We start from the raw sequence: 22,787 nt of genomic DNA, 5'->3' as shown, positions 1-22,787 counted from the left end.
TTCGTGGATTGATAAATCTCCCCCTAAATGTGTACAACATTAAATGTGTGTGAGACTGTACAGGATCTATACAGGACTGTTAGGGAGAATGAAGGATTCAAGTCCAAGTGGTTTATGGAAGTCCCTCTTGCTATAATAATGGGTACCCGAAACACAAAATGTGTTTTTTTTACCCATTACCTTAGGTGCCTATATGCCCTTTTTAAAACCTTATATTATCCTTGCTTGCTTTTTGGACTGGCTAAAAAAAAAATAGAAAGACAATCATGAAATAACTGTTTAATGGTAATTATATTGATAGAGCAGGGAAACACCATGGAAGAAAGAATTATAATCCAGCAAATTGCTATGTCTGGAGCATTTAGCATTCTTATATGCACATTACCAAATATAGTGTAAACATTTTAATTCCCTTTGATGGTGTTACAACATTATCTAAATGGAACTAGGTCTTTCTTTTTGCATACTGGGGAATCAACAAGTTGGCCTGACTTGTTATTCAAAATCCCCACTTAACCAAATCTTTGGCCAATATCATGATGGACAGAGAACCATATTGCACAGAACCAAATGCTCAGCAACCAGGCCATACAATTACAAAGATTCCAAGTGCTAAAGCTGGACAATGTATGCAGTTTAACTAAAAAACAAGATTGTTTTGTATTTGTTATCAAAACTGTCAGGCAAACCCTGACCATGTAGTGTTAAAATATGTTGAGAAATTGGTTCCATGACCCCGGTCTTTTATCTACTTTCAAGTCATTGCAGATAGTGCTATATTTTAGTTGATCAGCTAGCATGAGGTGCAGGAGTATTAAAATTATCCAGTCCTTTACTTTGGAGAAATGCATCCTGCTTTGGGTCACGACCTAGGAAGTTCCTTAGCATTTCAGTGGCATCCAGTGATCCCCCTGGCTTCAGAATACAGTTCCTGTAGTCTGCACCAACCTACAAAATGTAAAAAAAAAAAAAAATGTTTTCTCAGGTGCTATATATCAATGCATGAAATTGGAAATGCCAATAACATTTAAGTAGAGTAGAGTTTAGTAGAGTTCTTTATACAGTGTTAAAAATACAACATCCCTTTTAGAGACAGACTATGAAAAAACTGCAGGTGGTGCTTCTATAGGTTTTAAAATAGATGTAACATACTTTTATGCATTTTAATACAGCAATATAAAATACGTTTTTGGGACTCCCAGACTGGATAAGAGTTTGCAGTCACTGTATTTATTTTTTAGGACTTAAAAATGCTAAACACCTTTGTATTGCGTTTGTCAAGCAAAAACTTTACAAACACTATATACATTTTTTAAATCTTGATTTCTTGAGTCTTGGAATTCACAATCTCAGCAAGCAGGCAGGTGTTATTTTGTAAACGCTGTTAAGACCAGCTTTGCATCACAATGGGGCCTGATGCCCATGTGCATAATACGTAATTATAGACATTGAGAAAAAAAAAGGGGAATGTGAGGAGTTAAGTGACATCTAGGAAATACAGAATGGAAAGTAAAAGTAATTGCCTACTCCACCTGTTTGCCTAAAGGCCCCCATACACGGGCCGAAAGAAGCTGCCGATATCGGTCCCTTGGACCGATTCGGCAGCTAATCGGCCCGTGTATGGGCAGAAACGAGCGGCCTGGCCGACCGATATCTGGCCTGAAATTGGCCAGATATCGATCGGCCAGGTTAGAAAATCCGGTCGGATCAGGGACCGCATCGGCTCGTTGATGCGGTCCCCGAACTGACTGCCCATGGCCGCAAATGTAATCCGATCGTTTGGCCTGATTATTTTTTTTTAAAGCAACTTCCTACCCGATATCGCCCACCCGTAGGTGTGGATATCGGGTAAAGATCCGCTCGCTTGGCGACATCGCCAACGAGCGGATCTTATAGTGTATGCGGACCTTAAGGCAGAGAGGCTGGGCAGGCAATATAAGACTGACAGCTGAGATTTTCAAATACCTTTATAACAGGTATGGATGTTTAAACAGAAAAAATTATTTGTTTCCCGATTCATTTGTGAAGGACTTATAGTAAACAGCTTTTCATGTCTGGGTGACAGGTCCCCTTTAAATCTCCAGTTTCTATAATATTACAAATTTTAAATTCTGCCGTTATAATTTAGAAAGTGTACCTTTTTGCTGAGGATTCCTTCCTGTTTAAAGCGTGTGTAAAACATATCCATAGAATAAACCTCACTCCACAGGTAACCATAATACTGAGCATCATATCCTCCCGCCAGATGCCCAAAGGTGGCTGGCATATTCGTACCTGGGAAAGAAAAGAAACAATTTATGGACATAGCAAGGCCCAGTAGGCATGCGCTAATTATACACATACTTTACTTGACTTTAAAGGGCAAACAAAGCCCCTTATCTCCAGTCTTATCAAGGACATAAAAATGTTTAAATGTAAAAAAACAAACATAAAATGTAAACATTTTATAGTGTTTATGTTAAAAATGTAGCTTATAGTGAACTTTGTGTGTTTTTGAAAAAACACCTTAACATCTGCATACATTAAAAGATGTACCTTGCCATGCACTGTTTGTATATACACAGTCAGTCACACACACCTGATAATATTCATTGTTTTTGCAGTGCACGGCAAAGTACATCCTTTAATGCCTGCAGAAAGTGTCAGAGCAATGCTCCGGCTCAGGATCTCTTTACTATAATTTTTAGCCCCCAAAAAAAACATGACCACAGAGAAACAGAGGGCAATGGAGGTAAAATTGTTGCCTTTTTAGTACATATAATTTGTGTTGCATTTTATAAAAACAAAGAAATAAGCCTCTTACCAGATGTAGCTGGGACTCCAAGTATCTCACTGGATAACTTGCTATATTCTTGAACAGGATCTACACCAATCTGTGTGTGCAGCACCTGGTCTATCTTTGCAAGAACGATCTGCCGAAGGTTTAGGAGACCTAAAAGAATTTAAAAGCCCAATGACAAATAAAATAACTTATGTGCATTGTGTATTTATAATTGCTCGTCATGCAGAGTCATGTACTCTCACACCATGTGTAAATGGAATACTTGAAACTACAGACGAGACTGCTTCTTACCCGTGTTTGCTAGCCGGGATTTTATAAGCTTCTCCAATGTCTCTTCGGGAATTGGTTTACCAGTTTTGTAATGCTGTGACATGCGTTCCAAAGATTTCCTTTCCCAAACCCAGTTTTCCAGCATCTGAGAAGGAGCTTCCACAAAATCTCTCTCCACATTTGTTCCACTGAACAGCACAAAGTCTGTCTGTGACCCAGACAAAACATTGTTGAAATATAAGAAACATACTTCTAATACTAAAAATGGCAAGGGCACTTACCTGAGCACATAACTGGTGCATAACATGTCCGAACTCATGGAAATATGTCTCTACTTCATCATGTTGTAGAAGAGAGGGGGCATCTTGTGTAGGCTTAGTAAAGTTGGCAACCATAGCAGCGACAGAGATCTGCCTGGTGCCATCTGCCAGTAAACATCCAGGCTGGAGCCCAAAGCATGCGGCATGTGAATATTTCCCTTCCCTATGGAAAAATAAAGACCAAAAAACGTTGTCATTTGATTTCTGTTCTCACATAGATTGTGTTTTCTAACAAAAGTCAAGAATGCCTCACCGTGGATGTAAGTCCAAATAGAACTTTCCTATGAGTTGTCCTGTTGTGTCATCTCTTACGGAGAACAAAGACACATCTTCATGCCAAACAGCAGCACCCTTCTCCAAGTCAAAGGTCAAACCCAGCAACTCTTGATATATGCCCAGGAGGCCAGTGGTAACTACCTCCATTGGAAAAAATTCCTTTAGGAAATTCTGATCCACACTGTATGTAGTCTCCTCAACTTGGTTCATATAATACCGCATATCCCAGGCATTGATCTGGTTATCAAAATCCAGCCCACGTTTTTCACACTCTTTCTTCTTAAGTTGTAGTATTATAGACCTTTCCTTCTCACCCAGCGGCTTTAATTTTTTAGATAATTCCTCTGTAAAAACATAATATACTGTGAATAAAGTACACCTATTTTCTATTTATAAAGTGCCTTGCAAAAGCATTCAAAACCCTTTACCAATTCTTTCATTTTTTTAAATTACAAATTTATGTCTGTAATACTACTTGTTTGTAACATAAATCTAGGGGGGGGGGGGGGGACAATTTTGCTATGCCCTTTAGGCTAGTGCCACAAGGGGCAGTTTCCCGGCCAGCACAAACCGTTGGCACACATATGGAGCAGGTTTCAGCATAAAAATGCATTTGGCAATGAAATCCTTTGTGTGTGTATCTGTACCTAGTCCGATGTAGTACCCCTGGGTACATACACACCAAAATGCAGAGGGGCTTTGCAGCCTATACTTAAAGCTACGGTAACACAGTTTCTTGGCGTGCATATAAGTATCCTCTACTAAAACAATAATGTTGCTAACAAGCTGATAAAAAGGGGAAATGTCTTCTGTCTTCTGTCATTGGCTTTGTTCTTACAATTGAAAGTATGGCAAAGTTGCTTAGAATTAAATCTTTCATTATGCAAACCTCAGTTTTTGGATGAAGGATATCTTTAAAATGTTGCCCACTGTAATATTTTAACACAAAATCATTTTTTGTTTATTGCAACACTGTTTAAATACACTGGCTCACCTTGGTCAGGGTATAAAATGATCATACACCTGGATGGCCAGTTGGCCAGATTCTAGCGTTACATTTATTCGGGCTAATAGCCTAAACTGCAGTAACTGAAGAGGCTTCCTCATTTGCTGATGGTCAGGCAGTATGGTCAAAATTGGACGACATTTTTACAGTATCCAACAAATTATCCAGCAACTGATCGTAGCTTTCGAAGGAGCATACCCCTACCTAGGACCTCTCAGGATGAGAAATAATCTATCAGAAATTCTCCAGGGCTCTGTATGGGCCAAGCAATGAGAATCAGCCCACACTAAATCCAAGGTATGCCATCTCTGCTTCTGCTCAGTCTTAGGATTTGGTAAAAAGAAGGTAAAGTGACTTGCAAATCAAGGTGAAACTGTGACATAACCTGTGGCAAGAAATTGAAAGCGGGTTTTGTAGAACAACTTTTTTTCTGAGAAAACAGACAAAGGCTCTCTCGCAGAAAACGACTAGATCTCACCAACTCCGCAAGAGGAAGTGATGGCCACCAGAAACAAAACTTTCAGTGTTGCATGCCAATCCAAAGAATCCTCAATGGGCTCAAACAGAGAAGAGATACATTTTCTTAGCAGCAAAGACAAACCCCACAGGGAAAGCAAACTGGAGGGCAAACTCTTTTAGGGTGTGAAAGAATTAAATAACATATCCATCTTCTGCCCAAGCTTTCTCAGTTAAAGCTGATAATTCTGAAACTTGACCACTTAAGGTGCTAATACTGAGTTTCTTCTGGAAAGCCCTCAAAGAGGAATCCCAATACAGCAAAAGAGGAAGGAGTTCTAGGATCAAAACGCACTTTGCAAAATCAGAAAGACATAACAGTATTAGAGGAAGTTTTCCTTGATTTTAGTAACAGCTCAGAACTGAAACCTGCCTTCACCTCTCAACTTCCAAATCCATGACAGATGACAAGTCCTTGAGGAGGCGAACACTCCTGGTTCCTCCTTGTTTGTGCAGATAGGCCACTACAATGGCATTGTCTGAGCCCACCTTTACCCATCTGTGGGCAACCCTCTCTGCAAAGGCTACAAGGGTCATTTTCATTGCCTTTAACTCTAGGCTATTGGAAGAGTTTATCTTGGAAAACAAGATGAAGGTACTTCCTGTGAGGGCTGTAAACTGGCACATGAAAGTAAGCATCCTATAGGTCCAGTTTCACAAGCCTGAGGATGAGTTGCTGTCACAATTAAAGTTAGAGATTACATCTTGAATCGTCTGCATCAAGAAACTGGTTCTAGAAACTGCCCCTATCTCCAATAGTTGATCTACATATTCTTGATATATTTTTAATGGCTTCTGGAATCTGGAACGGAAGAAACCCAAAACACATTGCATGAGGGAATCCTGACAAACTCCAAATGAAAACCTTCTTGAATGATTTGCAGAACCCACATATCCTTAATTTCTCTGGCCCAAACTTCATGGAAGAATGCCAGATGCACTCCTACCCAACCCACAAGCCTGAGCTGGCAAAACTCCTTTGCACCCTTTCTCAAGAGAAGATGCAAATGAGGATCCCTTCTTTGGAGAAATTCCCAAATGGTCTCCCATATGGCCTACTTGGCTTATACTGTCCTGAGCCACAAAAAGATCTATTACTTAGAGACTCATCCTTGACCATTAAAACTTTTTTCCTGTGGAAAGAAAACACGTGTCTCCTGAAGCCTTCTAAAAAATGGAGTCTAACTTCTCTCTAAACAACATTTCCCCTACAAAGGGAAGCTGACACAAATTAGACCTCTTAATGTTAGATGCAACTGCTTCATCCATGGCACTAATCCACACCTTCAAAGACCTGGAAGTTTAACTCAGGGCTGTAGATGCCCAACAGGCAGCCCCAGCCACCACAACAGCTTTCTTCAGGTAAAAATTCCAAACGCTTCTCAACTTGGTTTTTTAACCTAGTCATGTCATCAACTGGGAAAGTAGACTTATAGGCTGCATTGACTTTAAGGGGATTAACCAACCACTTAAGTGTGAGCCCTGTCCACTAAGTACTTCTTAGAGAATTTTCCCTGTACTACCACTCTCTTTTCAGTCTTCTTCCATTCCGCAGTAATCATTTCTTTAATAAATTTGTGCACTGGAAAAGTATCAGACTTTTTTTCATTGTGGAAAAAAACGTATCTGCCTTAGGCAACTTCTCCTTCAGACTCAAAACTTTTCTTGTTGCCTTAATTAAATCAGCTGCTGCTGCTGCATCCAGACCAGACTCTTCCTCAGATAACATTGCCACTTCTTTACACAGGTCCGACTGATCTTCACCTGGTTTATACAATTTTCCCATTGAGGATTCCCTTGTTCTTTTAGATGTGTCAAAGAAGAAGACACTTCCTAAACACATTGGACTACTGCATGTTTAATTAGTGTTACTAGAGCATCCAACTGGGGAAGAGCAAGAGGTTGAGTCAGAATCTGCAGGTTGAGGATCACCAGAGGATTGCCTTTTAGTATGCAGGGAATCCAACTTCTGAACATCAGCAGAGGCAAAGAGGCTAAAAAGGAAAGTGTAGCCATTAGCGTGCCACTCTCTCCAAATCCAAAAGAAAAACCATAGGCTTACCCAGAACCTTTAGGCTATAATGTCTTCCCAGAGCCAGGCTGTTCAATTGCTAGAACTAAGTAAAAACACAATTACAAGGCTGACAGTAGGAGGGACAAAATCTTGATACAGAAAGGTTTAAGGTTTAGACTGGTGGTGTTTTGAATTCATTTATTCCCAGTTTATTTCTGTACGTTAGAACCATTGGTGTAACTGCAGATTCCTGGACTCCTGAAAACAGCAGGTCATTCACTGGGTGGGGAGGTCGCGGGTTCCCCATTGTGCCCCTATAGTTACTTCACTAATTGGATCTATTTAGTATTTCCCAAGCCACCCATGGCAGCGATTCACCAACGTGAGTAATCCCCCATAGTCTGCATATTTATATGTCTACTTCATAAAATGTACATGATGAATGCCTACCCAAAAAACTTGCCACAGTCGTGCTGTTCTTTGCCATGTTCATCTCTACAGCAAAATCAGCATGTGTTTTAAAGCCAAGAAGACTGCTTTTTTGTTCCCTTAGTTGCACCAACTCTTGAAGAATCCTGCTATTTTCCTGGGAAAAGAGAAGATGAGAGGTAGGAGAAAAAGGACATGAAGTCACTATGATTAATATTAATCTTAGGAGTAACAATATATCCAAACCAACCTCTTTGCAACGGGAATTGAAAGCAGTTTCCACCTTCTGCCGAGTATCCGGAATAAAACACTTTTTCATCAGGGGGAAATAATGTGGATATTTTAGTGTAATTTTTAATTTCCCGTCATCTGCCTTCTCCAGGGAATTAAGAAAATCATCGGGGAGACCTCCTACAACAAAAGGCATTTCAAAATTTCAATTTTTGGTCATTAAACTAAATGTACTGTACTGAGGATGCCTAAAAACTTGTCTAAAAGTTTAAATAAATAACCAGTACATGAACTCAATAATACATTGGAATGCACCTTTCCCAGAGCATTGTGCCCATTGATAAATTATATATATTTATTTATACCTTCTTTCTATACAAATTACCATGGCGAGTTGTAGCATCACTCTTAATAAATATTCCTTATTGTAAACCATTAGTTTAAAGGATAAGCTAAAGATTAGAAAAACATTTTTACACTATTTTAAGCCTACACATTGGGCAGTTTTTTTAAAATACAAATTCTAAAGGGTGTAGAATGATGCATGGTGCTTTCTTTTGCACACCAATAATTTACACATCTTTATAAAAGTGCCTGTTTGTGTACAGTGATAGACAAATTACAAATTTGGTAGCTCTGCTGCAAAGATTAAACACAGTTAAAGAGAGTAAAAGATATTTATATATAAAAACCTTTAAAACACACACACACACACACACACACACACACACACACACACATACATGCCCTGGAGGCCCTCTTTCCCAACTGCAGTACCCTTCCCCCCTATAGTGCTGGTTTTTTTTTTTGCTTTATTTGTTCTAGTGTAGCAGTGAGGTTTACACTACATAAAAGTCTGTTCCATAGCATCTGAGCATAGCATAGAAACGGAGCTGGGTCTGGCTTTAACTGTACATGCTCTGTGCTGGCAATCACTTGATCAAAGATTAAGCTACTCTGCTTTTTTGTAACAGGTAAGGTAAACATGACAGTGCTTGGGAGGTACAGGTCAGGAGGTGGTATCACGGCCAGTGGGCTAATCATGCTGACACAACCATTAGGGAGCCACAGCAGAGTCTTGTGGACCACTGTTCTTAGTATTTAAAGTAGAGACCACGTAGAAGGCTAGCTGGAAACAAGCCAGCATGAGTGGGACAAAAGAAAGTAGCTTTTACGAAGAACATAAAAGCAAACAGAGGAATGTTTAACTAAAGGTAGGCACTGGCACATCAAGGTATGGATAAAGTCCAAGGCTCAGAAGGACAAGAGTGATTGCAACACAAAGTCCAACATACAGGTAACAGGTCAGAACTGGCAGGGCTGAAGCAGAGTCTGGTAGGCAAGGGTCAAAGCAGAAACAGAAAGTGAGTACCTACAGTGCAAAATGACCAACAGGGAATGTTTGAATTTTTTACCATGTGTAGCAGATCAACGTGATTCGCACAGCATCAGACAGGCATAATCATAACAGGAGGGTGGAAGGCTTCTCAGGGGTACTAACTTACATAAATACCTTTTGTTCTCATTTAACAGTGTGCACTAATAAAAAAAAAAAAACACAAGCAAAAAATGGTTTAAGAACTACTGTTTAAGAATGCTGTTAGGTATCACTGACTAGGTATCGATGACTAATTTCAAGTATAATCCCTGAGATGATTCTCGCATGTCAGCTAAAACATAGGATTGAACCCCATCTTGCAGTGGGATTCAATAACCATTGAAATATTAACGGTTTCTTTGAGCAGAACAGGCACCTGCAAAAAACTGTAGGTACTGAGCAAGTTACCAGCTACTTCTGATCAAAGTGGCATACTGAAATATTATTTTTCAAGGAAACTTACCAAGCTCTTCCCTTGAGAAGGTAAGAAATGTGATGTCTTCATTTAAATTCTTGTTAAAATCAATGGAGATATTACTCATTTTTTTCTGAATGGATTTAATTTTCTGAAATGATAATTACACATCATTTGGTTTGTAAATTTCTGTATACAGTAAGACAACAGATAAAATGCCCCACACATAGAAATATATATATATATATATATATATCGATATAGCCAGTTAAAGGGGTTGTTCACCTTCAATGTCTTATTAAACCACTAACAATGCTATCAGTGTGTCAGAAAATCCATTTTCCATAAAAGGAAAAAAAAAAAAAAAAGGCCACTGCAAAAGCTACTTTTTATACCTGTTCTTCTGTCTGATCAGTTTTCTGAAGGGATGGGGGTGGCCTATTTTGAATCCACACATTTTTGACACCCTGAGAACTTCCTATATGCTTACATAATGTTCAGGCTTTGCTCTTACTTCTTTCCTATTAGACCGATTTAGTGGTTGCTTGTGCACTCTAGCCAGTTACATAAATTGAAAGGTCATTGATTAACTTCTACCTTGCAATGGCATAGGGCAAACAGACTCAGTATATCACAAATCTATACTGTTATGTTGAAAATGGAGCACTCTGTCACAGCCACAGGAAGCAATGTCAGACTGGCAGGAGACACAGCCAATAGGAGTTAAAGGAGAAGGAAAGGTAAAATTTAAGTAAGCTTTATCAGAAATGTATATGTAAATACAGCCATAAGTACTCACAGAAAAAGTCTTCTAGCTAAAGAAACATAGGATTTCTTGTCTCCTTTTTGGTAAACATGTTCTTCGGTATCAGACTTCCTTTCTCAGAAAAATCCTTCATTCCCATGGCCAGAGCCTGTGCAGCTTTCTCCCTTCTCCTGCTCCCCACTCCTAAAAGAATTCATAAAACTCACTCCCCCCTCCCTTAGGAATGCGTGACCTGAGCTACCAACGGCTAAAGCTGAAGCAGGAAGCTAAGAAGACCAAACTAAAACAGCAGCTGTAATCTTAAACAAATCCTAGGGCTCTTTACTCGGGTATGGTAAAGCTTTCTGCAGAATAAATATAGCATTCTAGGTGTCACTAATGTGGTGAATCTATTGCCTGTAAAATGACAAAATTACTTTCCTTTTCCTTTAAGTCTGCTGCCAATACTATGCGTGACATCATATAAGGAAGTCAAAAAGCAACTGTAGTGTTTATAGGGGCTGAACGTTTGTTGTTAACTATGTATAGGGCAAAGATTGTTCTATTAATGTAAACTGTTAGATTTGTGAATGTTGTACAAAGGTGAACAGTCCATATAATGTTCCAACACAAAACCTTGATATCTAGTCTAAATAACAAAATCTATCCAAGACTTAGGGCTCTGGCACACGGGGGAGATTAGTCGCCCGCGATTAACTCCCTGTTCGCGGGCGACTAATCTCCCCGAGTTGCCTACCCCTGCCATCCCACCGGCGAACATGTAAGTCGCCGGTGGGATGGCAGACGCGGCGGCGCGATTTCGCGCAAATCGCCGAAAAAGACTCGCGAGGCTTTTTCGGCGATTTCCGGAAATCGCCCCGCCGTGTCTGCCATCCCGCCGGCGACTTACATGTTCGCCGGTGGGATGGCAGGGGTAGGCAACTCGGGGAGATTAGTCGCCCGCGAACAGGGAGTTAATCGCGGGCGACTAATCTCCCCCGTGTGCCAGAGCCCTTATAAGGGAAATGCAAACTTATGCAATACATGGAAAACAAGCAAACACTTGTTAAGGTTATGCCAAATTAAGGCAAGGCTAGGCAGAAAATCTTAAAACTATGACATGGTGAAGATTTTGGGAAATCAAGACATGGAAGCAATTATGGAAAACTTGCATTTGGTTTTACTTCTTGTTGGGAAAGAAACACCATTTTCTCTTTGTGAGGAAAACACCATTTTCTCTTTGTGAGGCTAAACTGAAAAGTTTCTGGCTCATAACAATATTTTTTCAAACATGATATTTTTCCCCAACCTTCCTTACTTGTTAATTATACATAAGAGAAAAATGGAAATGCACAGAATAAGCAGAGTTCTAAAAAGAAAGTATGTAAGACATTGTTATATAAAAGTATAGCTAGTTACTGTATAATTCAGCAAACCTGCTGTGTATCTGAAGGGAGATTCAGTCCATTCCTCTGACCCATTTTGATCAATCTTTCTAGAAATCGCTTTGCCTCCGGTTGTAGAGTATCACATGGTATAACAGTCTATAATTAAAGCATTGGGGGGGGGGGGGGGATATGTTAATTTTAACAGAACAGTCATAACATGAGTTTATATATTTAAGAGACAAAACATAAGTGCTCTTTCCTTTAGACTGGAGAAAGATTGTAACTCTTTATGACCCCTTATTGTTATAAATGAGTGATATTTAACTTATTATTTTTATTACTATTAACATGTATTCGTAAAGAGTCAACATATTCCGCAGGGCTTTAATAAATGGGTGTATACATTGAACATACAGATTTGCATACAAAAACAACCAAGAGGCAAACAGGGCCCCACCTAAAATTAAAATGGTAATCAGGCAGTTCTGGCAAATGCTTCCTGCTTGCAGGCCTCTCCCCATAATTGCCAGGTATTTTGGCTCAAAATGAATTACTATTGTTGTTTTTAGGTCAAAAATAAATACAGTTAAACAGACCACAGTACTAGTATGCCAGTGCTTAATCTTTCTCTGTATAGCTGGCCATACACACATTGAAATAATTGTACAAAACTAAGTTCCGTCCGATTTTCGGACCATGTGTGGGCTCAGAATTATTGTCCCGATATTTTTTGTACCATGGCAATAGGTCGTTTAGTCAGACAGGCTAGCAAATGTTATTAGATAACGATAAAATCTGGGCATCTATTGTATATATGAAGATATCCTTGGGGGACCTACAATGCATTTCCGGATATCACTTTCCTATGATTGTTGTCTGCTAATTATTTCATGTTCAGAACATCCTCCGATTTGTTATTTTTAGGGATTTATCCTACAATTTCAGTCTGAGTGTTAGTTTTAGATTATTGCATTTTAAACGCAAGATCGATATCCGAACGTTCGTCAGAAGAAGACTAAAATCTGAATGTGTATGGCCACCTTATTCCAAAGCACTTAATAAAATGCTTTTTGAATTAACAGTAATCATCTTACCTGCAAGTGTTCAATTCTTCTGTAAACATCCTCCCTCATGCTTTTTTCAACATCAAACTCTGACAGTTTCTTATCAGCCTCAGTGCTTGCTGCGCGGATTTCTTTTGAGGGAGATACATGCTGCGGAAAATCAAGCATGCTCCTCTTCACTAAAAGAGTACACAAAGCAAAATAACAAAAGCATAGTAAATGTAACAGTAAAAGGTGTTAACCCACTTTCTCCCCTAAGATAATCTAGGGCAGTGCTGTCCAACTTCTGTTGTACCGAGGGCCGGAATTTTTCCGACCTACGTGGTGGAGGGCCAATAATGGAAGCCAGTTTTGACCACTCCCCTTTTTGAAACCGCACCCACTTGAAACCACACCCATGTTATCACATGACCATACCCATATTAATTGTTGTAGTACAGCAAAAACCTGCCATACTCTGCCTGCCCTACCCTGCCTGTGTGTGCCATACTCTGCCTGCCCTACCCTGCCTGTGTGTGCCATACTCTGCCTGCCCTACCCTGCCTGTGTGTGCCATACTCTGCCTGCCCTACCCTGCCTGTGTGTGCCATACTCTGCCTGCCCTACCCTGCCTGTGTGTGCCATACTTTCACTGTGTGTGCCATACTTTCACTGTGTGTGCCATACTTTCACTGTGTGTGCCATACTTTCACTGTGTGTGCCATACTTTCACTGTGTGTGCCATACTTTCACTGTGTGTGCCATACTCTGCCTGCCCTACCCTGCCTGTGTGTGCCATACTCTGCCTGCCCTACCCTGCCTGTGTGTGCCATACCCTGCCTGTGTGTGCCATACCCTGCCTGTGTGTGCCATACCCTGCCTGTGTGTGCAATACCCTGCCTGTGTGTGCCATACCCTGCCTGTGTGTGCCATACTCTGCCTGTGTGTGCCATACTCTGCCTGTGTGTGCCATACTCTGCCTGTGTGTGCCATACCCTGCCTGTGTGTGCCATACCCTGCCTGTGTGTGCCATACCCTGCCTGTGTGTGCCATACCCTGCCTGTGTGTGCCATACCCTGCCTGTGTGTGCCATACCCTGCCTGTGTGTGCCATACCCTGCCTGTGTGTGCCATACTCTGCCTGCCCTACCCTGCCTGTGTGTGCCATACCCTGCCTGTGTGTGCCATACCCTGCCTGTGTGTGCCATACCCTGCCTGTGTGTGCCATACCCTGCCTGTGTGTGCCATACCCTGCCTGTGTGTGCCATACCCTGCCTGTGTGTGCCATACTCTGCCTGTGTGTGCCATACTCTGCCTGTGTGTGCCATACTCTGCCTGTGTGTGCCATACTCTGCCTGTGTGTGCCATACTCTGCCTTCCCTACCCTGCCTGTGTGTGCCATACTCTGCTTGCCCTATGATGCCTGTGTGTATGGCACAGCCTACAGTGACACAAAGCTGGCACTGCTCCTACAGTCTGCACAATAACTATATATATATTAAAAAACTTTTTAATTGAAGTACCACCTCAGTATATGTTCTTTTTGTAGTGTGCAGGGTTTATTTGTGGGTTTCTACTGCTCCTGAGGTGTGAACAGGGGAACAATGGGGGTGATTACAGCCTGAGCCTGAGGTGTGAACACTGCAGGGGGTGAACAATGCAGAGATTAAAAGGTGTGAACAACACAGGGGATTACATATTTAAACAATACAGCCTGATTACAGCCTGAATCTGAGGTGAGAACCATGCAGGGGGCAGTTAATCTCAGTACTGATACCATTTAAAGCTTACACAAGAGTAAGCCATCAAAGCAGCCAGGCAGGTGGGGGGCCACACAGAGGGGGGTCGCGGGCCGCCAGTTGGACAGCACTGATCTAGGGTAAAAGAATTTGCAGTCCATAAGTTGAATGTCAGAAATCTAACTGGTTCAGGAACATATGAAAACCATAAGCTAGAGTAAAGTTAGTCAAACTGGCTAAATGAGCCAAACTGGGCTTGAGTTGGCCTTCCACACACTGGGCCAAAGTAGGCTGATCCAATTGTTGGACAAGCTGCCAATGATCAGATCATACAAAGGCCCAACAGATGGGATATACATCAATGTGGTCATGCTGTCCTTGACGAATGAGAAAAATCAAACTAATACCTTGCTGATTATTGTTAGGCTGTCAGTAGGCCTTCTACACAGGCTAATAAGATTTTATGGGCCTGTGCATGGACACCTTAACTGCTCTGAAGTGAAAAGCATCTACAACTAGAAAATTTTAGTACAGCCAAGGGAAAAAAAAAAAATCTGCGCATCACTGCAAGACAAGTGTCTCCCACTTAATCTGACAGTACACCTGACATGTAAAAATGCATTCTGACTTTTCAAAATGCATGCTTAAACTTTGAAAAAAAAAAAGAAATTAAACAAAAACTTTCCAAACAATTAAAAAGGTATGCCCTATGTACCACATTAATGTATTTTTTAGCTGACTGGGGTTACTTGAGGGTGTCATAAAAACAGCAGCTTCCCAAACCACAGAGGTAGTGAATAATAGCCCTTTCCATACAGTAAAACCAGTAATCCCTTGCATCATGACACACTTCTAGAATGATTCCACAAACACAACAGACTTCTCTAGGCATTCAGCTATCTATACAACTGCTGAGTTCACAATCCCTTGCACTCTCTTTGATTAATAATGCTGCAGAATTTTTGAGAGGGGAAACCCCCCCAAAAAAAATTTAACATTTTTATTGAGAAAAAGGTCAATACAAAGAAGAGGTACAGATTATCTTTAATCAAAACAGATCAATACATTATTATTGATAATATGCAATGGATCAAAATCAATTAGCTGACAGAATAAGTCAATAGATCCTGTTATATTGAAATAATGTAAGTAAAGTAATGTGTCAGGTCCAGTGCACACTGATTAGTTTATAAAGCCTATACTTCTGCTTTACCATAATTCACGGAGCAAACTGTTTTACAAAAATGAGCATATATTAAAGGAAAAAAGTTCTATGGGAAAAATCATCCTAACAAAAACAACGGTACCTGTTTGAAACATAACCTTTTTCTACATTATTATTGTTTTCCTACAGCTCTTGAGATTGGAATTTCATTTTGTATTTGGTTGTTAAGGCCCCCCCTCCTTTACCCTAGTTACCAGGCAGTGATTTAAATGACAGTCCGCAAGATGTCATTCAAATGTCTGGAAGATACTCAATAGAAACATAATAATAAAGATTTTGCCTCCATATCAGTTTGATTTCTGGTTGCCCTCCTTTGCTGATCCCTTTAATTAGATAACATTGTATTAGTCAGTTTTTGAAGAGTGGCAAAACAGAATGGCAACTACTTTAAAGAAAAGGCTGACAGTGAAGATGTATGTTCATTACAATAATAGATAATAAACGATAATAAAACACAAAATAAGAAAATAAACTAGAAAGGGAAGTTTGAGAACAAACTTCATGTTGGGTTGAAAAACATGAAGTCACTGAATGGGCTCTGCCCACTTTCTCTGACCTTGGACCACAGTTATACAGTAAAAACCACTGTGCAAAGTTTGGGGACCCTGGTTTTAATAGTGTCTGAATGGCAGCAACTTAAATTTTCCCACTGAAAGTCAACGACATCTGATTGGCGGTTGGTGGCTCCACCCCCTTTTTCTAACCTGGAACTGCAGTTACCCAGTGACTAACTCTGCGAAGTTTAGGGGCCCTAGGATTATTAGTTACAGAATGGCAGCAATTAAAATTTAAACCAATAAAAGTCAATAGGTAAATTGTGATTGGTGGTTGGTGGCTCCGCCCACTTTTTCTAACCTTGAGTCGAAGTCACCCAGTGACAAACAGTGGGCACCCTGGCATAAATAGTTTGAGAATGACAGCATTTTAAATTTAAACTAATAAAATTCAATGGATGAAATCTGATTGGCTGTTAGTGGCCCAACCTACTTTTCCTATTTTTGAACTGCAGTCCCCCAGTGACCAACTTTGCAAATTTTGGGGACTCAGGCATAAATATTGTGAGGCTGACAGCATTTTACACTTCACCATTGAAAGTAAACAGGTGAAATGTTATTGGCTGTTGGTGGCTCCGCCCACTTTTTTTCTAACTTTGAATGGCAAATACCCAGTGAGTAACTCTGGAAACTTTAACAACCCTGGAATTAATATTTAAATAATGGCACCAGTTTAAATTTAAACCAATTTCCACTCATTAGATTTCATTGATTGGCTGTTCGTGGCTCCACCCACTTTTTAAAACCTAAAAATGCAGTTCCCTAGTGACCCTGGTGTTAATACTGTGAGAATGGCAGCAGGTTGAATTTCCCATTGAAGAGCAATAGTTAAAATCTGATTGGCTGTTGTTGGCTCCACCCACTTTTCCTAACTCTGAACTGCAGTTACCAGGTGACTAGCTCTGCAAAGTTTGGAGACCTTAGTATTAATATTTAAAGAATGGCCGCAGTTTAAATTTAAACATATGAAGTCTATAGGTGAAATCTAATTGGTTGTTGTTGGCCCCACCCACATTTCTAAACTTGGAACATTGTCACCTAGTGACAAACTGTGCAAAGTTTGGGGACCCTGAAATTAAACATGTGAGAATGGCAGCAGTTAAAATTTTCCCACTGAAAACAATGAAAGAAATGTGATTGGCTTTTGGCGGCCCCGCCCACTTTTTCTAACCTTGAGTACAAAGTCACGCAGTGACTAACTGTGCAAAGTTTGCGAACTCTGGCATCAAACCAATAAAATTCAATAGGTGAAATCTGATTGGCTGTTGGTGGCCCCGCCCACTTTTTCAAAACTAAAACTGTAGTCCTCTAGTGACCAACTGTGAAAAGTTTGGGGACCCTGGTGTTAATACTGTGAGAATGGCAGCAGGTTGAATTTCCCCATTTAGAGTCAATAGGTAAAATCTGATTGGCTGTTGGTGGCTCCGCCCACTTTTTCTTACCTTGAACCACAGTTACCTGGTGCCTAACTCTGCAAAGTTTGGGGACCCTGGTGTTATTACTGTGAGAATGGCAGCAGGTTGGATTTCTGCCAAGTCAATAGGTAAAATCTGATTGGCTGTTCACAGCTCCGCCAACTTTTGGGCATCCAATAATCATCTTATTTTCATTCAGGCTGAGCCCATGACTATGTGATTCAAGTTTGGGGAGTGTAGCCTCAAAGCTGTAAGTTTGGCAGCAGTTTCAATTTCCCCATAAAAGTCAATGGGTACAATATGATTGGCTGTTGTTGGCCCCTCCCACTTTGCAGTTTGGAAAAAAAAAAACCTGAATGCGTAGTCACCCAGTGACTGACTGTGCAAAGTTTGGAAAATCTGGCATCAAACCAATAAAAATCAATAGGTGAAATTTGATTGACTGTTGGTGGCTCCGCCCACTTTTCAAAACTAAAATTGCAATCCCCTAGTGACCAACTGTGAAAAGTTTGGGGACCCTGGGGTTAATTCTGTGGGAATGGCAGCAGATTTAATTTCCCCATTGAAAGTCAATAGGTAAACTCTGATTGGCTGTTGGTGGCTCCGCCCACTTTTTCTTACCTTGAACCACAGTTACCTGGTGCCTAACTCTGCAAAGTTTGGGGACCCTGGTGTTATTACTGTGAGAATGGCAGCAGGTTGGATTTCTGCCAAGTCAATAGGTAAAATCTGATTGGCTGTTCACAGCTCCTCCCACTTTTGGGCATCCAACAATCATCCTATTTTCATTCAGGCTGAGCCCATGACTATGTGATTCAAGTTTGGGGAGTGAAGCCTCAAAGCTGTAAGATTGGCAGCAGTTTCAATTTCCCCATTAAAGTCAATTATTAAAATTTGATTTGCTGTTGTTGGCTCCTCCCACTTTGGGGTCATCCAACAAATGTTGCTGCTTCATTCGGAGTGACCCCATTATTATGTTATTCAAGTTTGGGGAGTGTAGTTTCAAAGCTGTAAGTGTGGCAGCAGTTTGAAAATCTTCCCTGTGAAAGTCAATGGGAAAATTGGGGGGTTCGGAGCGGCGCCACAAAAAGACGGGGGGCGCAATCGCTTAGAAAAGCACAAGCAACCTGCTCCACTATAGGGTGAAGATGTGTGGGGAGTTTGGGTATTGTACCCCTAAAACTGTAGGAGTAGCGTTTAGAAAATGGGGGCGCGAAGAAGAAGAAGAAGAAGAAAGAAGAAAGAAGAAGAAGAAAGAAGAAGAAGAAAGAAGAAGAAGAAGAAAGAAGAAAGAAGAAAGAAGAAAGAAGAAAGAAGAAAGAAGAAAGAAGAAAGAAGAAAGAAGAAAGAAGAAAGAAGAAAGAAGAAAGAAGAAAGAAGAAAGAAGAAAGAAGAAAGAAGAAAGAAGAAGAAGAAGAAGAAGAAGAAGAAGAAGAAGAAGAAGAAGAAGAAGAAGAAGAAGAAGAAGAAGCGGAAGAATAAGCTAAAGTCGAAGAACAGTATGTTGGGGTTTTCAACCCAACATAATAAATAAAAAGTACAGTCGGTGGCATTTTAGATCCCCATGTTCCTCCCCTAAAGCACTACAGTAACCCAATACAGTACAGAGTGAGCAAAAATGATTTGGTTATCTTTGGTTAGTAAATACAGCCGGTTCCTAAGCACTTTGCTGACACTAGTAGCTGCAGCCATGTGAGAACACTGCAGGGCATGTAAACAGAAGATTTCAAGGCCCTATCCAAAGCAATTAAATGATGACCACCAAACTACAATTTGGATATGCACAAAGATAATACAAACACAGCATTTAATAAACTTAACATTGTATATTTCCAGTTACTTGTTATTACGTCAAGCCCTTAAACTGCTAATTTAATTTTGCTTAGGATACTTTATTTTCATATGTGCCCATAAATTGTGCCCATTGAAATTTTCCAGTTCAATATCAAATGGTTTTGTTTTTCCTGTTCTGCCATTGCGCTATGGTATGTAAATATATACATACTATGAAAAAGATAGGTAGGGTGAAAACTATACTTCCCAGCAAAGATGTAATTAAAATCTAAAGCAAAGACTAGATAAGCTTGATTCCTCACATCCACATACCTGAATATTCCACTTCCACATCAGCCAGGGCCTTTAGTGTGCTTTCATAGGTGACACTGCTCAAGTCTAGGTTCCCAACCTGGTCATAAACTCTTTTTGTTTGTTCAATGACCTCACCAGTCAGTATCTCAATCTGTTCTGGAGTCAGATCCCACCTGAGACGGTTTTCATCATTCTTAAACTGGGGTTCCATCATGTGACCTGCAGTGCAAGGCAGTGTTACAGTGTATCTAGATATTACATATCCATTTGAAGGAAAAGTTATAGGTGTGGTTAATACCTACAGAACAAGTAACAAGTCAGCTGAGTGAAGCAATACTACAATAACATATTGTTAATTCCTTTGTCGAACACCACCCTTTTGCCAGCTTACCACTGCTGATACATTATGGGGGAATATCAGCAAAAATGTCAGTTGTTTGCCAATTAAGAATAAGACTTTGTCTAATGTACTTTCATCTATTTTTTTTTACCAAGAAAAAAACCCACTAAATGATGTTTTCCTGCTGTCCAGAACTCAGAGCGTCGCTGAGTGTTTGCAAGTCGACAGCCAGTGGCCGCCAGATCTGTGCAAGTAGAAGGGAGAATATACTGTAAATACATGCTTTTTTTCCTTAATAAACACAGAGCGTCATTTTAAATAAAACGACATAGAACGAACACTAATTTTTCATTTTGGGGAAAACTGAATTTCAATTTTTATTGTCTGATAAGTCCCCTTAAATCAGGCAGTCAAATAAACCCATATATATACACACACACACACAACAAATGGACACAGCACTCAAGGAGAGAAGACAAAAAAAAAATCCTTTATTTAATGCAAAACAATCAACATTTCGGTCTCAACACCCAGACCTTTCTCAAGAAGTGTTGGGACCGAAATGTCAATTGTTTTGCCCTAAATAAAGGATTTTGTTTTCTCTTAAGTCCTGTAAGTGCTGTGTCCATTTGTTGTGTCCATTTTGATACTTTTTGTAGTGGTTACTAGTCATTAGGTTTTCTCAGTACTATGACAGGATAAACACACACAATACAGAAAGTTAACAAATGTGCATCACAATATCAAACCAGCCCTACACACAGTTATCATATATACATATGTACAGCTGCACACTAGAACACATTGGAGTTTAGTGTCTCTCATTCAAGCATCACCTGGGAGCTTTAAAGACATGATATGCAGTTTAGATTACAGGTATGGGTATGGCATCTATAATCCAGAATGCTTGGGGTTCTCCTAATAAGGTTTGGTGCATCACTGTAAGCCTAACATCAAATAAACCCAATATTATTGTTTGCCACCAGTATAGATTCATGCAGCTTAGTTGCCTAAATTTGACTTTATATGACATAACCTTTCAACAATTCTTATTTTTCTGGATATTAGCTTTTCCCACAACATGGGCAGTTCTATACTATCCTGAAAAACATTGGCATCTCTTCTCTGGTGCACACAACATGTAATGCTTGCACCTAGAGAAGACCAGTGATGGAAGATTTTATTGGCTTTGCTGTATGGGTACACGTCTCAGTTTGTGTAAAGGTATGTACTACCCATCCTGTTGCCCATCAGCGAGGATCTTCAGCCGGTTTGACAGAGGACAAGCACTATACGTGTGCCACATTAAATAATATGAATATACTAGGTTAGTACCAGTGCACTTAGCCGCCCAGAACACCAAAGAAGTGTAAGGGGGTTTGTTGTGGCAAAAGATTCTGCTACCTGTAGGCGCCATGTGATTTCTCTGCTCTTCCAATTCCGTTTCGAAGTGCTGGTACCGGGTCCGGCGCAGTGCAGTGTGGGAAGAGGGAGGAGGGCGCACGTTTTGAAAGACAGCAGCTGTGGGAGGGGCTTCAGCTTAAAGCTAATACGGCGCTACTTATTATTACAAATTTAGTCCTGACGTGACACTAACAGGTCGTTTAATTTCTATCTCATTTTGTATGTGTGAGATCCTTCCTATTATTGACCGGTGCGATTTCCAGTGCCCTCTCTTCCCCCATGTGTTGTGTACGAACTTAGTTTTGTAAAATGTGTATATGTCTCCTTTATATGTGGAAGTGACATATCACTCTTACAAGCCAGAGCTTTGCTATTTTACTATCACTAAAAATGCCATTCTAATGTACTGGTAATTACAACACATCCACTGGCGCAACTACCATACAGCATACCCTGCGGTCTGCAGCACAGTTATCTTCACTACTCCTGAATTTACTACATGGAGGAGCACAGGGACACAGATGGGATGCAGACTTGACAAGTAATGCTATGTTGGTCAGGCCTGCCATAGTACCAGGATTTTTTCTATTGGACCCTGGCATGAGTGGGCCATTTGCAACACCACCCAATGAGTGTAATAGCCTACCTGATACCCCAAGCCAAAGCTTCTGATTGCAGAAAACTGCACTGGTATATCTGAAAAATCTATTTGAGGTAATCTTCCTTCTTCTCTTTTCTTTTCTCCATGGTGTGGGCATGTGCATGGGCACTAAAGTAAAAAAAAAGCCGCCTTTACTAAGCATGCACTAGACGGACAAAAAATACAGACAGAAGAATCCGAAGGTGATGGCACCAAGGATCTTCTGTAGAAATACCCTAGGCCGGTGACGTGTTTAGTGAACAGGAGAACCAACCCAGGGTATCAGGTAAGCGATCTGAATCACTGGGGGATGCCAGAATGTTAGGCACCCCCCAAGTGATTCAAATTGCTTACCAGATTTGATTTAAACTTTAGTTCTCCTTTAACTTTTTTTTTTTTTTTACCTGTTCCTAGTTCTGCTTGTGTATTTATTACCAATAGTGATAGGAAAGAGTTAAAGGAGACATATCCTATAAAAATTATGAATGTACCAGTGAATTATACTCCTCTAGATATAGAAGGATTGTGCTTAAAAAGTTGTGTTTCTGACTGATTTATTGAGAAATTCCA

General features: G+C 40.3%; 1 protein-coding gene across 1 annotated transcript; it reads right to left on the bottom strand.

The window, feature by feature from the left end:
- Nucleotides 1–264: 264 nt before the first annotated feature.
- thop1 (thimet oligopeptidase 1) lies at nucleotides 265–21,616 on the bottom strand. Its single transcript, NM_001078941.1, is given in 13 exon segments — nucleotides 265–948; nucleotides 2,138–2,274; nucleotides 2,804–2,932; nucleotides 3,074–3,260; nucleotides 3,334–3,535; nucleotides 3,626–3,992; nucleotides 7,635–7,770; nucleotides 7,864–8,024; nucleotides 9,686–9,788; nucleotides 11,819–11,926; nucleotides 12,865–13,013; nucleotides 19,852–20,052; nucleotides 21,578–21,616. Coding segments are annotated over 13 exon segments (2,052 nt in total). The 5' UTR covers nucleotides 21,591–21,616; the 3' UTR covers nucleotides 265–789.
- Between the last annotated feature and the right edge of the window lie 1,171 nt (nucleotides 21,617–22,787).

Source organism: Xenopus tropicalis, chromosome 1 (genome assembly GCF_000004195.4).
Source record: "Xenopus tropicalis strain Nigerian chromosome 1, UCB_Xtro_10.0, whole genome shotgun sequence".
Lineage (NCBI taxonomy): Eukaryota > Metazoa > Chordata > Amphibia > Anura > Pipidae > Xenopus > Xenopus tropicalis.
This window is presented reverse-complemented; position numbering and strand designations above follow the sequence as displayed.